The 17,608-nt window shown below is 45.6% G+C and overlaps 1 protein-coding gene and 1 long non-coding RNA gene across 3 annotated transcripts in view; one reads left to right on the top strand and one right to left on the bottom strand.

Moving 5' to 3' along the window:
* The first annotated feature begins 23 nt into the window (after positions 1-23).
* On the top strand, positions 24-14,652 carry LOC131911333 (uncharacterized). 2 transcript variants are annotated; one of them, XR_009379329.1, is made up of 3 exons: positions 24-135; positions 13,611-13,814; positions 14,319-14,652. It is a non-coding gene; the product is annotated as an uncharacterized LOC131911333 (long non-coding RNA). The 2 variants fall into 2 exon arrangements; XR_009379328.1 differs by lacking the exon at positions 13,611-13,814.
* Positions 4,600-17,608, bottom strand: part of Kdm2a (lysine demethylase 2A) — an 81,323-nt gene continuing 68,314 nt past the window's right edge. The window contains exons 16-21 of the mRNA XM_059263307.1: positions 16,189-16,278; positions 13,208-13,914; positions 11,071-11,234; positions 9,657-9,815; positions 8,836-9,051; positions 4,600-7,709 (exon numbers count right to left, since the gene is read on the bottom strand). Coding sequence (XP_059119290.1) covers positions 7,528-7,709; positions 8,836-9,051; positions 9,657-9,815; positions 11,071-11,234; positions 13,208-13,914; positions 16,189-16,278 — 1,518 coding nt within the window. The 3' untranslated portion in view covers positions 4,600-7,527. The remainder of the gene's footprint in view (positions 7,710-8,835; positions 9,052-9,656; positions 9,816-11,070; positions 11,235-13,207; positions 13,915-16,188; positions 16,279-17,608) is intronic.

The following is a 17,608-nucleotide window of genomic DNA, read 5'->3' as shown; positions in this document are numbered from 1 at the left end:
CCAGATCCAACGCGCATGCGTTCCTGAACTCCAAGTCAACCTAGCTGGGTAGTGTTCGTGGCGGTTCCTTCTATGACTGGACACTTGCAACTGGCGTGTGAACGTTCGATTTACCGTCTCTTAGCCCTCTCGCTGGTATTTGGTGTGGTGTTGTGGTGCGGTGGGGGATGGATCCGAGAACTATCTTCTACTAATTCCGTCCAGTGCCTTGGTCAAGTTGCTTATCCTTTCTGAGTCGGCATTGGTTAACTGAGATGGTGTGCGAAACTCTGGGGTAGGGGAGCTGACTCGGCCGCCAGTTGGAGTTTTCTGTCTCACTTGTTCTCCAGGCATCCTCTAAAGTCTTTTCTCTCATTTCTCTTCTGCCCTCCACTTCTGTTACTTTTCCTTTTCTGGATCTCTCAGGGTGTGCATTACTGTCTCCCAGCACCCTTCTGACTCATTGGAATCAGCAGCTAGAAATCTCTGCTTTCAGCCTCTGGAGAGGGATCGACAGGACAGGGAGAGGCAGGTGACTGAATCAGAACCTGGACAGGGTCAAGCCTAGTGCTCTCTGGCTTTTCCATCTTGATTTGGACTCCTGTATCTGTGGCCTGGAAATATGTACGGAAGAGGTAGGGCCCTGCATCCAGTGGGTATGAAGCGTTAAGTTGCAGTCAGCACCCAAGCCACACTTAGCAAAGTTGGCCAGGGAGGAATTGGGACCCACCCTCCAACACCAAAGTATTACATCATTTGAAGGGCCCTATGCAAATAAAATAGTAAGCCTCTAGGCTAGAGAGATAGCTCATTGGTTAAGAGCATTTGCAGCACAAAACAATCATGGGGCACTGATTTCAGATTCCAGTGTCTAACAAGCCAGGAGTCTTGCAAATACCTGTAATTCCAGCTCCAAGGGATCTGATGACCTCTTCTGGCTCCAGAGCACACAGACATATACATCTTTCCAGCTGAACATACACATACCCACACACTTTAATACACTCGAATGAACAGATACATAAACACACATATATTTTTTCAAATAGTAGGCTCTAGGCTGGAGAGATGGCTCAGTGGTTAAGGGCACATACGGCTCACAAACTGCTCTTACTAGACTAGAGTTGGATTTCCAGCATCCAAATTCAACAGCTCACAACCTTCCACAACTTCAGCTCCTGGAGATCCAATGCTTTCTTCTGTCCTCTGAGGGCACTGCACTCATGAGCAAACCCACATTCATCCATGCACATATTCACATAAATAAAAAGTAAAAATTGGGTTGGGGATATGGCTCAGCAATTAAGAGCACTGGTTACTCTTCCTGAAGACCTGGGTTTAATTTCTAGCATCCACATGGTGGCTCACAGTATCTGTAACTCAGTTCCAGGGATCTGATTCTTCTTTGGCCTCCATGGACATCAAGCATGCACATGGTACACAGACATGCAGGACACACACACACACACACACACACACACACACACACACACCGGCCAATTAGAGTGGTGCACAACCTTAATCTCAGCCCTTGGGTGGTAGAGGCAGGTGGATCTCTATGAGTTTGAGACCAGCCTGTTCTACATGAGTTCTACAGCCAGGGCTACATAAAGAGACCCTTGTTTCCAAAAAACAAAACAAAAAACCTTAAGTAAATTTAAAAAAATTTAAAAACTTTTTGAGACAGGGGTTCTCTGTGTAGCCCTAGCTATGTTAGAACTTGCTGTGTAGACCAGGCTGGCCTCAAACTTAGAGATCTGCCTGTCTCTGCCTCTGGAGCACTGGGATTAAAAGTGTGTACCACCACCACCTAGCTAAAATAAAAACTTTATTATTTTAAATTATTTGTAAGGTATGTATATCTGCATGTGAGTAAATGAATGCAGTGCCCTCAGAGGCCAGAGACATCAGATGCCCTGGAACTGGAGTTACAGATGGCTGTGAGCTGCCTGTGCATATGAGGAACTCAAATGGTTCTCTGGAAGAACAAGCACTTTTTTTTTTTTTTTTTTTTTTTCCGAGACAGGGTTTCTCTGTGTAGCTTTGTGCCTTTCCTGGATCTCTCTCTGTAGACCAGGCTGGCCTCGAACTCACAAAGATCCACCTGCCTCTGCCTCCCAAGTGCTGGGATTAAAGGCATGCACCACCACTGCCCAGCAAGAACAAGTACTTTTAACGACTGTGCTATCTCTAGCCCTCAAATGAATACATTACAACTATGTAATCCCACCTACTCAGGAGGCCAAGACAGGATAACAAGTTCAAGGCCTAACCTGAACTAGTGTGATGAGTTCAAGGCCTGAACAACTTAGGTGAGGCCATCTCAAAATCAATTTAAAAATAGGGGATGTGGCTAGCCTAGCATGTGCAAAAACCTGAGTTTGACAACCCCCTAGTACCATAAAAGTATAAAAAATGTATACCCACTGAGATATCTTTACATGTTCCAGTCTCTGTTGTACTAACCAAGTCACTTTGGAGAAATTATTAAGTTTCTTTTTTTTTTTAAAGAATTTTTTTGAACTTTTTTTATATTTCATGTGCATTGTATTTTTTTCCAGCATATATGTCCATATGAGGGTGAATACCCTAAAACAGGAGTTATAGTTGTGAGCTGCCATGTGGGTGCTGGGAATTGACCCCGAGTCCTCTGGAAGAGCAGCCAGTGCTCTTAACCACTGAGTCATCTCCCCAGCCCATTTTCCATCTTAACTGGGACAGAGTAGGAATGTCATAATGTATATAAAGTGCTTGTGGTCTTAGATGTCCATCAATCCTCCTGCCTCAGCCTCTGAAGTTACCAAGTTCCAGACATGAGTCACCATACTTTTTTCCTTCTTCAAGACAGGTTTCTGTATAGCCCAGGCTGCCTCTGCTCCAGAGTGCTGGGATTAAAGGGTGGGGCGGCATGCTCAGTCTCGTTTCTTCAACTTTTTTTTTTAATGTGTATATGTGGGTGTGTAGATGGCATAGCCTGTATGTGAAGGTAAAGGACAACATGCAGGAGTCTCTTCTACAGGGGCTCCAGGGATTGACATCAGCTCAGCTGCAGGGTGCCTCTACCCAGGGAGCCATCTCTCAAACACAAGTTTTAAGTAGAAGTAGTACCTGGGTCAATCACTGAAATGGTCTTGCTACTGAGTTGGACTAGCACAGTGGTTCTCAACCTTTCCAATGCTGTGACCCTTTGACACAGTCTTCATGTTGTGGTGACCCCCAAACATACAATTGTTTTTGTTGCTACTTCATAACTGTAATCTTGCTAGTCATGAATCATAACGTAAGGTGACTCCTGTGAAGGAGTTGTCCAAAACCCCTAAAGAATCGCAGCCCGAGCCGGGCGGTGGTGGCGCACGCCTTTAATCCCAGCACTCGGGAGGCAGAGCCAGGCGAATCTGTGAGTTCGAGGCCAGTCTGGGCTACCAAGTGAGTTCCAGGAGAGGCGCAAAGCTACACAGAGAAACCCTGTCTCGAAAAACCAAAAAAAAAAAAAAAAAAAAAAAAAAAAAAAAAAAAAGAATCGCAGCCCATAGGTTGAGAACCTCTGGACTAGGATGAGAACACAAAACAAAGGGTTTGATATAATGGAGGAAAAACTGACAATTCCGTTTTCTGCTAGCGCCCAAACAGCTCATCTTCAGGAAACTTAACTAGTCAACTTATCCAATGTCCCATCTGTTTCTGGAGCATACAGCAGACCTAGACAGGCCTTTGCTGTCAGTTTAGGGCAACAGGATGAGTAGGAAGGAATCCAACCCTCCTAAGACAGCGATAATTTCTGGCAGCAGGCAGTGCTTGTCTAGAGGTGAGAACTAGCTTTCAACTTACCAAGCAACAGATCTGGTCACATGGTTAATTTAGAGAGTGGGGGTAAATGCTAATCACAGCCCATCTGGAGGCTTCAGGTTGGCACTAACCTCAAGGAGGGGCCTAGTCTGTGGCGTTAGCAACGTGGAGGTTGGTCTTGGTTATTGGGGCTGAATGATGAGAAATGTCCAAGCTGTTCCCAATACTGCCCGCTTACTTTTGGAGATGTTGGATAACCTCAGCACATAAAATACTGATTCATCCATTAAAAAGTTGGCTTTGGGTAGGTGGTGGTGGCACATACATTTAATTCCACCACTCAGGAGGCAGAGGCAGGTGGATCTCTGGAGTTTGGGGCCAGCTCGGTCTACAGAGCTAGTTCCAGAACAGCCAGGGAGGTTACACAGAGAAATCTTCTCAACCCCCCCACCCCCCCCCAAAAAAAAAGTTTGTTTTTGGCTGGAGAGATGACTCAGTGAGTAACAGCACATGCCACAAAGCCTGACAACCTGAGTTAGAGCCCTGGAACCCACATGGTGACAGAAAGACTCCTCCAAGCTGTCCTCTGACCTTCACACGCATGCCGTGGTATATGTACATGTCTGCAATCATACACAGAAAGTCCCAGTTTTCCTTGATGAAGTAAGTGCTACCTTTTGACATTAAGAAAGCTAGTAAGTACCTTGACTTTTACCAGTGTCACAGTGGTTTCTGCCCAGAGTGGTAGGCCAGCACTCCCTGGTCTGGGCTGAACACATCTTTATGACCTTCTGACTTATCCTTTCAGACATACACATACAAAGGAGAAAGGGGTTAGTTTTTGTTTTTAAAGTCTTTTTATTTAAAAACAAAAACAAAAAAGAAAACCAAATCAAAATATTTCCCATTGGAGGCTATTTCTTTCTTTTTTTGTCTTTTAAAAATTTTATTACACAAATATCTCCCATTCCCAAGTGTTCAGAAGAAAGACATCTTTGCTCTTTCTAAAACCAAGTGGGGAACTTTTAGAAAACAAAGTCCAACTAGCTTCCTTCCTTCCCTGACCCAAAATAATGCCAATGTGTCAGCTGGCAGCCTAAGACTCATTCCCTTAATGCTTACATTTAATTTAAAAATCTTAGCACAACATTGGAGATTGACTCTAAATAAGCAACAGAAAAATATATATTTACAATTTTCCCCCCCAAAAAACAAACCCTTTAAACATAGTGACTTTAGGAGTTTTATTTATTGAGCAGTTATTTTTTTTAATCACCAAGTGATTTTATATTATATATATATAATTATATATATATATATAATTTTCTTCCTTTCCTTTGTGGTTTTTTGCCCCAGTATGTGGAAAGATGAAGGCAGAGGTCTGATCCCACAGTCTGAGGAGGCCAGGCTCTGGCAAGACCACAGCTAAGAGTAGATGCAGGACTATGAACTTACATGTTCTTTGCCCCCAGAGACACTTCTCTCCTTTGCAAGGACCAACCCTCACCTCTAAAAACCATTCTCCCTCACAGTCCTAAGGAAAAGAAAGACCCAGCAAGGGCATCAATCCATCTGCCGCCATCCTGAGCTCCCTTTTCAGCTGACGAATTTCTGTGTGGTAAAACATTCGCTTTTTCCAAACCCCAGACAAGCCGCCAGCTTAGAAATTTCTGTGGATGAACTGTCCCAAAGGTCAGAGGCACTCTCCCGGCACAATCCCTGCTCTGAAGGGGTCTCTCCACCTCCCCTTTTATAAAAAGACGACAAACAAAACTTAGTAATTTTAGTATTTTCCACAGGAGCAACCAAAAAGAAAAAAAAAAAAAGCAGGAAGCTTCTAATTATGTCATTAATAATAATATTAATAAGGTTTTTGCTCAACACCCAGGGTTCTTTACAGAAGTTCCCCTAACTGAGGCACTCTGGAATAAGTCACTGGCATTTCCTCAACATTTCAGCCCCAGAATTCTGGGTCCTGAAGACCAATGGAATGGCAGAGGGTCATGGGAGCAGACTGCTGTTTTTTTAGGTGCAGCCAAGACAATCAGCAGATTGGAAGAAACAATGCCACCCCTTGCCAGAACCCAGTTTTCCTGGAAAAAGTCTGGTTAATGCCAGGGTCAAAGCTGGGCTAGGTGGCAAAGAGGGGACGCTTCTGCCTCTATTGCTTTGGCAGTGGCAAGGGTACAGTTAACATCTCTCCTTGGGCGGTTCACACTTCAGACTCATGGTGCCCGGGCTCTGTCCCCTCCTGATGGAGTTTAGGAAAGCCTGAGGCTGGGTTACAGGAAATGGGGTGGGAAGTGGGAAGGGGTATAGCTGGGGAAGAGAAGGCGGGGCAAGGCTGTGCTATCAATCTCCTACAGATGGGAGCAGAGTGCAAATTTGCATGTATCACTGACAAACTCTGGCCACAGGCCTCTGCTGAGCATCTCCTCACACTCTAAATATTGACCCAGAATAATTCCGACCATTTTTTCTTTCTTTCTTTTAAAGTGCAAAAAGCTCTCTGCTGCCCTAGAGAGAGGATCTTTGGACAGGCCGTTCAATGCAAAGTAAAAGGGGGCAGCTGATGGGGCTTGAAGAAGGGTGGTGGAGCAGGAGGCATCATGCTCCCCTCCTTCCCTGCACACAAGTGCAGCACACTCAGCCAGACACACAGAGGCACATGCACACACACTTCCAAGGCTGCAGGCAGAGGGCAGGTGACTGGCTTCCAATCAGGACTCCCCTTAAAAGGCACCAGGTCAGTGAGCTGCTAGGCTATACACAGGCCTGGGCTCAGAGGGCTAGGCTAAACCAGAGGCCTAGAGGAGCCTGGCCTGGAGGCAGGTGGGGACTCAACCAGTCCTCTGTTCCCCCAACCTGAGGAAACGGGCTGCTCCTTTGGAGGACACGCATTCTAGGAAAGCCCTGTTCAGGCAGGAAAGAACACATGGAAAGGGCAGTTGGTGGGAGGCATTGGGGTGGGGAGGGGAGATGATGCCTGTCTTAGAATATGCCTGAGTGGCAATGAAATGGAGCATCTCTGGGGGTACAGTTCCAGCTCCTTGGAAGAGCTTTTAATAACCCCAGTAAGTGCAACAACAAACTCAGAGACTAGTGGAGAAGTTTAGGGGGGATGGTAGAATGGGGACTATATTATGTGAATGAGCATGAGTGTTGGACAGCATCAAGCCCAGGGGGAAAAAAAGGGCTAGCACAGACATGGAGCAAAGCTTCAGACACCTCACAGCACCATTGAGACCTGCCAGGCCTGGTATTCCTAGGGCTGTTGGCCCCTCCTGCAGAAGCCGGGAGAGTGTAACGGAGGAGAGACACACAACGGACACCATGAGGAGAACCTGGCCAGGAAGGCAAGGCCACCTTCCTCCCTGGAGTTTGCTCAGAACCAGGCACTGCTGGGCGACCATGGGTGAGAAGGAAGGGCTCTTGGCCCAGTGCAGGTGAGAGATGCACAAATTCCCCAAAACCGTGAGCCCAGCTTCCCAGCTGGCAGATGAGCAAGCAAGCAGGCACCGGGACAGCACAGCCTGTGCTTTCTCCTTGACCGACCTCTCCTCTCTTTTCCTTGGGAGGGAGAGGAGGAGGCAAGTGACCTTGGTGTCCACCATCCTCTCTGCTCCATCTGTGGGAGAAGGGCTCAGAGAAAAGAGAGCAGAGAAGGGAGTGTCATTGGCCTCAGAGCCTGCAGCAGGGAGAGACTCTCCTTGGTGGGAAGGCAGGGGAAGATTTTCCTGTTCCGTCCGGGCTGAGCATGTCTTAGCTAATCTTCTGTATCAGTTTCTCATCAGACAGGCAGTAGAGGCTGTTGATGGACAAGTCTGAGATGAAGTGCTCACAGGCTTTTCTAGTGATCTGTTTGCATCCTCGAAGGTCAATCAAGGTGACATTAGCAATTCGCCTTAGGAAGAACAGGGTCTGGTCTGTCAATTTATTGCAACCTGTGGGCAACATTGCGAAGAGAACAAAGATCATAAACACGCAGCCACAGATGTCCACCTTCTCAGTTCTATCCTTCTCCAAAATGCTAAATCAAAGCCCATTTTTGTCACACGCTGAGAGACCAGAGGTGCCATATGTACTGTGGCTCTCACTGCCTTCCTCCAAGTACCATGGACAATTGAGCAGCCCAAGGGCCATTGGCAGTCTACAGAAGATGGCAGTCATACATGCAAGCACCTAAGTTTATAACCTGCCTCCTACATCTTTTGGGTAAAAGAGGAATAGAAGTCTCTTGTTCTACTGCAGATGTAAATTTTTTGTTGTTGTTGAGATAGTCTCTCTATGTAGCTCTGGTTGGCCTTGAACTTAGAGATCTGCCCCCCAAGTGCTGGGATTTAAAAAGGGGTGTGCCACCACAACTGGCCAGACATGTATTTTGTTTGGAGACAAGGTTTCTCTGTGTAGCCCTGGCTGTCCTGAAGTTCACTATGTAGACCAGGATGACCTCAAACTCAAGAGATCTGCCTGCCTTTGCCTCCCAAGTGCTGGGATTAAAGGCATGTGTTATCACGACCTGGCTCATATGTACATTTTCAAAATTTATTATTCATTCATTCATTCATTCATTCATTCATTTATTTATTTTGGTTTTTCGAGACAGGGTTTCTCTGTGTAGCTTTGCGCCTTTCCTGGAACTCACTTTGTAGATCAGGCGGGCCTGGAACTCACAGAGATCCGGCTGGCTCTGCCTCCCGAGTACTGGGATTAAAGGCGTGCGCCATTTTTTGAGACAAGGTCTCACTATGTACACCTTGATGACCTCAAACTCAAGAAATCTATCCTCTGCTTCAAAAACACTGGGATTAGATTAAAGGTGTGTGCCACCATGCCTAGCTGTGAATTTCCAAAAAGGATTTATTTTTGTGTGTAGGTGCTCAAAGGCTAGAAGATGTCAGATCCTCAGGAGCTAGAGTTACAAGTGGCTGTGAGCTACCTGACTTGGGGGATGGGGACCACTGAGCCAGCTCTCTATCCCCATGCAGATGTAAATCAATAAATAAGCATGGTTTAGTTCAGAAAGCATGGATATCACCTAATATCCCAAGCATAAAGACCGAAGCATACCTGCCATATTGAGTTCTGTGAGGGAGTATCGAGTGGAAGACCCGACAGCAGTGAGTAGGTTGGAGGACTGATCTGTAAGGTGGCTGCAGTGACTGAGGTCGAGTCGAGACAATAGGGGCATGTGGCGAATGATGAGTCGGAGAGTGGCATCTGTGATGTCAAGGCCTGCCAGCCGGAAGTCAGTCATGTTCCGGAGCTTGCTTCGATTGTCCTGACCTGCACAGGCAAGGAAAGAACTTATGCCAGGTGGTAGTAGCACATGCCTTTAATCCTAGCACTCAGGAGGCAGAGACAAGTGGATCTCAGTGAGTTCAAGGCCAACCTGGTTTACATAGTGAGTTCCAGGACAGCTAGGCTACATAGTGAAACCCTGTCTTGAAAAGAAAAGGAAAAAAAAGCTTAGATCAAAACTTTTAATTCTCTACCAAAGCCCCAAGGTGGCAGCAGCTATGTGCTTGCTAGGACACACTTAGCCCTTCCCACAGGGAGTGCGCATTGTCAGAATGTATGCCCCACTTCCACGGTGATGTGTGGAGTGGGCCTTCCAAAACTTCTCACAGTCCAGTGTGCAAAGAGCTTTTAGTGTCCTACTCTGACCCAGAAGCCTTGCAAACCTTCTCAGGTTTATGCTCTCTGGGCCCAAACTAAATGCATAGAATGGATTGCCTCCTGTTTGTGGCAGTTATCTGCTTGTATTTTAGCCTTGTACTCTTCTATTCTTCCACAGTTTAATTCTGTTTAATTCCACAGTTTCAAGGTCCATCCAAAAAGAAAGCTACCTCAAAGACAGACACAGATTGTCAGGCAGGCCCAGATCATACCTGGTTTATCTGTGGGTGGAGTCAGCAAGTCCCGAATTTGAGGGTCTTTAATTCCTACTGCCCACCGAAGATCAAGTGTCCTGAGAAGGGGGCAGCTGGAGGTGCTGAGAGCAGAGACTGCAGACCAGGAACAGCCTGCTAGGAGGAGGTCTTTTAGTCCTGCAACAAATGGAAAAAGACATACAATATTCTCTGCACATAGAGAATTCAAAGCTTCTGTTACCAGCTGTTCTGGACAAAAGAAATGGATCTCCAGTCTAATGGGAGAGAAGGATTATGTTCTAATCTAGTAACCAAGTCTAAAGATTTGTCATGGTGTCTAGGCCTCCAAGTTATAGCTTTTACTTTGGTGTTAAAATCAACTGCTGGAAAACTGGGTGGCAGTGGTGCACACTTTAATCCCAGCAGAGGCAGGCAGATCTCTGAGTTCAAGGCTAGTCTGGTCTACAGATTGAGTTCCAGAACAGCCAGAGCTACACAGAGAAACCCTCCCTGTCTTGAAAGAAAAAACAAACCCCAAAACAAAACAAAATAAAATAACTAATTGCTAGCGCTGAGTGTGGTAGTACATGCCTTTAATCTCATCACTTAGAAGGCATAGGCAGGCTGATCTCTGTGAGCTCTTCTCAGTTTAAGGGCACAAAGTGAGACCATCTCAAAATAAAACAAACAAAAAAACAATTGCTGGGGTGGGATTAGGGAGATGGCTAAGCAGTTAAATGTACTTACCAATGTACTTACTTACTTATGTACTTACTTAACAAGACCAGAATTCATATCCCCAGAAACCACATAAATGCCAGGTGGAAAAGGCAGCCTGCTAGTAATTACAGCACTGAGGAGACGGGATTTCCACAAACTGAGTATCAAGACTAGCTATATCTTATGCAAGCTCCAGGGTGTGACTGACAGACCCTACCTCAATGTATGAAGTGAAAGAGTGATTCAAGGTTCCTGGTATCAACTTCTAATGCATATGTACACACAAATGTACACTCACCCACATTCGTATACATAAAAAGAAGGAAAATAAAGACCCAACTGTTTTAGTTTCTACTAGAGCAACAGATGCGGTGTGGCTTCTGTCCTTCTGGGACCTCAAAATGCTGAAGGGTTAACAGGGGGCTGATGGAGGCAAAATCTGACTCAAATTTCCTCTTCTATGTTCAGGAAACGTGCAGAGCTGGCAGCAGCAACCCAATCATTCTCTGCATCTAGTGCAGTCACCAATCCAGCAATGCTTTAGAGACTGGCAGTCACAGTGGCCCTGGATATCTCTTGTTATTTGGAAAGATAGCCACAGTACAAGACTACTGCCTTAAACCACACTGCATCAGTTCTAAGCAGTGCTGACCATAGTCTAATGTTCCCTGATGGTCCTCTAGGACAGTAGCAGGTCTGGCTGTTCACCTACCTGGCAGCCTGTTGACCAGCCACGTCAGCTGCTTTTTGGAGATGTTAGTCCAACTAAGGTCGAGGCTTACTGGCTGCCGCTTGATGATCCCACTGAGAGCTTGGGGTACGATGGCCTTACACCTACTCAAGTCAATTTTTGTCCAAAGTCGTTTATCACAGCACCTGTAAGAGGGAAGATAATTTAACTAACTTGATATTCCTGTCAAAGGCACTCTGCTAGAAGGCTTCTGGTAAAGGCAGAATACCTGAAGACCATTTCTCTAACTTCTCCTATAGAAAACCAAGGATCACTGTCATTTTGTGCCTCAGAGTTAGGAAAACACTGTAGTATTCTTTACAACAACTAGACATTTTGCAAATCTAGGTTAATCAGGGCATGGTTTTGCCAGTCCACACAACAGTATGCTATAGTCCCTTCCTTTGTACTAAAACAGTATGGCTTCTGTTGAAAAGTGTACAGGAACATTTAAACAATTAAAAAAAAATACTTTAATTCTTAACTTGGTTACAAGATAACAGGTTTCCATAGTTTTTGTAATTTTCAAATCCCTTTATTTCTTGCTGCCTAGAATTCCTTGGCTTGCTCCTTTCCCTTGTCACTTGCAGCTGAAGAAGATGAAGGATGCTACTGAGCACCACCACAACACATCTTGCCTTGAGTCTATTACTGTCTCGGGCCAAACAAGGCTCTCTATTAGTCTAGACAGCCCCTTCCACACTCAGGCATCTGCTTCCCTGCTGGCTTGACATCTTCTAGAAGGCAGAGGCCTTTCCACTGCAGTCTACAGACAGCAGCACACCATGCAGGCTTCTATTTCATGTTACAGTCCTTGCCTCTGAGCTCAGCCTGTCTGGCAGGGCACAAGGAGATAGTAGGTAACAGAAGCCTTGTGTGCCTTGGCCTGAAAAACCAAGGAGTAGAGCCTGACAGGACCACTTACTTGACAAAAAGAAATTAAGAGAATCTGAGCAGATCACACATTAATTCTAACTCAAGAAATAGCTTTGTATTGGCAAAGTTATTAGACTGACAAAATCTCATTGATGGCACACCAAATGTCAATGGCAGGTGTTCTAAATAAACAAATACACAACATGCAGCATACACTGCTAGAGCAATCCCAGAGGCTCTGACTCAGCAGGCTTGGGGATCTGCTTTCCTTTCTTCCCCACACCCTCTTTTTGTACTACTGTACTCTAAAAATTTCCCAGATATATACTGCTAGTCAGAACACCAAATTTTGGGAACAGTAATAGAATGTGACCAAAATAAAAATTATACACCCTTATGGTAAACCTCACAATGCCCCACAGCAATTTCTTTAATCATTAGCTCTAGGGATTGTCCCCACTAAGTCTGTCCAACTGGAGGAGACATGGTCCGTTAGGAAGGATAATTAAGTCTCAGCTTCAGAACTGGGCTCTGTTTGTTGAAAGAGTAAATGATTCAGGTTTGGGGGATAATTCAAACTGGAAGCAGAACACAGACGAGGAGACCAAAGAGTACTAGAACCGGAAGATTTGGAGCACCTTCAAATTCATTTTGGAGAGTCTGCCCATTCCTCCTGGTGCAATCCTGTCATGAACACTGGACCACTATGTAGCTTGTCATACTCTCAAGCAGCACATGGTAAGTTACGGGAGAGAAGAGAGGCTTACAACCTCTAAAACTCTGCATTTTAGAATCATACAAATCCATCCGCCTTTCCCCAGCAAAGAGACAGGGAAAAAGAGCAGGGAGAGGAGGCAAAGGGTCAAATTCCCCTAACACCTGCAGGTATAATGGACTACATGTTTTGGTTTTTTTTTTTGGGTTTTTTTTTTTTTTTTTTTGGTTTTTCAAGACAGGGTTTCTCTGTAGTTTTGCGCCTTTCCTGGAACTCACTTTGTAGACCAGGCTGGCCTCGAACTCACAGAGATCCGCCTGCCTCTGCCTCCCGAGTGCTGAAATTAAAGGCGTGCACCACCACCACCCGGCTATGGACTACATCTTTAACAGCACCCACAGACTAGGTCCCTTTACTCTTTAAAAGACCTGACATGCTTACAGATATCAAGGTGCATGCAGCTCTCATACAGAAGACCTGCCACCTACACCCCTGCCCTTATTCCTGACCCCCTGTATCCTTGCTCACCATTTATACCACGTCTTGCACACTCGCATACATTCACAAAGTTCTCTGCGGCTGAGGTAGCGAAAGACAGACATCCAGACCTCCCGCTGCATCCAGCTTTCGTCTCCATCCTGAGCCCAACTGCCCCGGCCATTCAGCCTGGCTGCACCCCCCTCCTCTGCACTGTCATCTTCCTCCTCCTCCTCTTCCTCCTCCTCTCCTCCCAGCCCCTCCTCATCCCCACGCTGGGGGTTTCGGGCTGGGCAGTGCTGCATCAGCACACGGGGGTTAGGGCGAAGGTTGGCAGAGGAAGCTGTGATGGCCTGCAGCTTGGGCACAATGGAAGTCCCGTGGAGCTCTTTGGTGGGCCTCTGTAGCGTGACAGTGAGGTACGATCCCCGGATCTTGGCTTTCTCAACTTCAGACAGCTCCTTTTTGCCGCTGGGATTGTTCTCCTTTTCCCGTACCATGGTGCGCTCTGTGGCTTGCAGCCGCAGCAACTGCCGCCGTTTGAAGCGCTCATCCCGGCTGGCACTGTGGTGGTCACTGGGGCCAGCCCCAGGGGATGACCGAGTCACCATACCCCGGGGAGAAACCGGGTCGTGGATGAGCTGCAGCATGGAAGTAGGTGAGTGAGGCGGGGGTGTGAGGGGCTCCTCGCAGCTCCTCAGGGGCCGTAGGACTTTGGCTTGAACAGCTTCTTCATCACTCTCTTCTATTTTCCGCTTCTGCAAAATGCCCAGAAAAGAAATAGTAGTGCTTCCCTTTTTCTAAACCTTCTGAAGTAACAAGGAAAACCTGAGAGAACCCAGGTCACTGCTGCTTAAGGGGGTCATTTTCTTAGAGCCTTGTGATCCAGACTGCCAAGATCAGCAACTGAACTCACGCCCAGGCCATAGAATGCTGATTTCAGAACACAAAATCCTTGTATTGTCACTTGGGAAACCGATCTGTGAGAAAAGGTTTGTGTCATGTATAGAGAAATAAAATCTAGAACATAAGGCTTCTTGATTCTGCACCCTACCTTATTCATTGCACCTCAATTTTTGGGCATGTCTTTGGGTAAAAATACTATTTTAGCATTACAACTCTATCCTTAGTATAACTTTTATTTATATGGTCTCTAATTTAGCTCTTTCACAATCAAGTGATGTATCATGTTGATGAAAGAAAAGCAGTTCATCTAACCATGGACAAAGAAGCAGGGGAGAGAGTACCAGACTTCACTACCTCTCAGCTGTCAACTCTACAGTATCTCAATTCAGCTCTCCAGGAGGAACCCTGCCACTTCAGAGATCTGCTTATGATTATGGTGAAGAATCTTACAACTCCTAGGCCTCATACTGTAGTACCTATGCTTTTCACATGCCTGTCCTTTCCTGAGACCACTTCGGCTATGCTGTGACAAAATTCAGTCAATATATGCCACTAAATACACTCTTAATAAATCAGATTTCCCATAAGGAGCCACTCTATCACCAGCAACAGTCCTGGTCTGTCTTCTCTTGCTCTTTACAGTCTTGGTCACGATGGCGGGAACCACCCTCTCTGTTCTGGAGCTAGTTTTCCTAGCATACTGAAATACAATACAAACAGCATTTGCCACCTCATCTGCACCAACGAAGACAAAAGCTATTAGTTCAACAACATGGAATGAGAACTTTGGGAGTAGTCAACCCCACAAACTCTCATTCTCAAAACATTTCAACTAGGCCAGGCGGTGGTGGTGCACACCTTTAATCCCAACACTCAGAAGGCAGAGCCAGGCAGATAGATCTCTGTGAGTTCAGGCCAGCCTGGTCTACAGAGTGAGATCCAGGCCAGGCACCAAAACAACACAGAGAAACCCTGTCTCAAAAAAACAAACAAAAAAATTTTTTTAACCAGCCTGGCACGGTGTACACACCTTTAATCTCAGCACTGGGGAGGCAGAAGCAGTTGGATTTCTGTGAGTTCAAAGCCAGTCTGATCTACATAGTGAAACCTTGCCTCAAAATACCAAAACAAAAAACAAACAAAAAACACTAAAATTGCCGGGCGGTGGTGGCGCACGCCTTTAATCCCAGCACTTGGGAGGCAGAGGCAGGCGGATCTCTGTGAGTTCGAGGCCAGCCTGGTCTACAAAGTGAGTTCCAGGAAAGGCGCAAAACTACACAGAGAAACCCTGTCTCAAAAAACCAAAAAAAAAAAAAACAAAACAAAAAACACTAAAATTTCAACTTCCTCAGAGCCCAAGTGGAAGAAAAAAAAAAAAAGTCAAGCAATTTCCTTCATGCTTCTTCCTCATGCCTGTGTAGGGTTCTTGAAGAACTGACAGAAGGCAGCCATCTCCTGCTGTCTCTGTCCTCAGCAGGTCCAGCCTTGCCAGCATGAATAATCATAGTCCTTTTGGCCCTCTGATGTTACTGGTGACCATTAGGGCAACAACCTTAGCTGTTCTGGACTAAGGTCATGAAGCTGGTTCCCATTCTTTCTAGTGGAGTGGCTTTGGAATTGCTTCTGAACTGCCCATTTGAGTGCATGCGCCAGGTAAGGACAAAGAGGTAAAGATGAGGAAAAAAATGTAAACCTGCTTAACCGGAAACTCTAGTGTATGAATCCAGTATGCAACAGCACCACAGGCCAAGCCTGCCTCCCCCACTAATTACATTCCTCAGGACAAAAAGTTGAATACCTAGTTCTTCCACTCAATAGCCCAGGAATGGTTCCTGCCTTTCTAGTACCCTACAGAATAAAAAGGACATCAGGAAGCCCAAGTGGAACCATATAGTATTTAGTAGTAAAAAAACCAAAACCAAAAACAAAACAAACAAAAAACAACCCCCCCCTTAAAAACCCTCCAAACAAAATCAAAACCAAACTCCAAACAAGAGCAAAACAACAACAAAAAACCCCAACCCCACAAACAAACGGGGGAAAAAAATCTTGGGTCAGAGACAGCCCGTGGATACTATTGTAAAGTCCAGTGCACAGCAACCTACCAGACTGAACATTTCCTTTACCTGGGCTTTCTCCGAGCTGTCTTCCTGGTAACACTTTGGACACTCCCAGCAATTTGGCAATTCCTCGTTAAGTAACCCCTCTCCATCCATCTACAGGCAGATAGGGATGTTAAAAAAAAAGTTAGTCTCCTCTGCCTTCTACATGACACAGTAACACAGGTAGGAAGAAACTGGAAGAGTCAACTATTCTTTTTGAGACAGGGCCTCTGTGTAAATCAGGCTGTCCTTGAACTCAGAGATCCCCGTCTCTGCCTCTCAAGTGCTGGGATTAATTAAAGGTGCACCCACAACACCCTCAATCATCTATTTCTAAACATACTGGTCTATTTGGGAATTAAAGACTCAGAGCTACTAGCTGGGAGGTGGTGGTGCATGTTTTTAATCCCAGCACTTAGGAGGCAGAGGCAGGAGGATCTCTGTGAGTTCGAGGCCAGCCTGGTCTACAGAGTGAGTTCCAGGACAGGCTCCAAAGCTACACAGAGAAACCCTGTCTTGAAGAAGAAGAAAAAAAAAAAGACTAAGAGCTACGAGTAATAAACAATACTAACACCCACTTCTAGCTACGAGTAAACTGATTAATCTTACCCACCTTGATTCTAGGCACCCTGCAGACATTTTTCATGTCTGAGACAGTTTAGAGTTGGGTTTCCTTTCCTAAATAATATCTCATGTCAATGCCACCAGACCCGACCTTGCTATATGGGCAAACTGAGATTCAGTGATCAATGGTTTAGTTTCTGTGACTCAGGGCTCTTCACTATAAAATGTAGATACAATGCATCAACTCAATTGCTTGAGATATAATAACACAAACCCTGGCTTGTGGAAAGAACTAAATTCAAAGTGTTTATGACCGGATATGGTGGCGTTTCCCTGTAATTTCAGCACTTGGGAGGGAGGGGCAGGATGATCTTAGTAAATTCAAGGTCAGCCTAATCTACAAAGTGGGTTCTATACTGGGAGAGTATCTCAAATCAAAAAGAAAGGTATTCAGAAAGGTGCTTGGTATTTACTCACATTCTCTATTAACAATTCATCACAGGGAGGTACTACTTTACCAATTCTTTTTTTTCCCCCATGACCTCTTGAGTCAGTCAATAGTAGTAGCTCAGGCTGCCTTAAACTTAGAATACTGCTGCCTAAATCTACGAAATACAAGAATTGCAGGCATGTGCCACTTACATCTAGCTTTTATCAATTCCAACACACATTTTTCATTTTCTTTTCTTTTTTTTTTGGGGGGGGGTTTGTTTTTCGAGACAGGGTTTTTCTGGGTAGCCCTGGCTCTCCTGGAACTGACAGAGATCTGCCGGCCTCTGCCTCCCAAGTGTTGGGATTAAAGGTGTGAGCCATCACCAACCAGCTATTTTTCACATTTTAATCTTTGTGAAATTGTGCAGATTGACATCACTGACAGTGT

Source organism: Peromyscus eremicus, chromosome 1 (genome assembly GCF_949786415.1).
Source record: "Peromyscus eremicus chromosome 1, PerEre_H2_v1, whole genome shotgun sequence".
In the NCBI taxonomy this organism is placed as follows: domain Eukaryota; kingdom Metazoa; phylum Chordata; class Mammalia; order Rodentia; family Cricetidae; genus Peromyscus; species Peromyscus eremicus.
The sequence above is the reverse complement of the archived record's forward strand: the minus strand, read 5'-3'. Positions and strand labels throughout refer to the sequence as shown.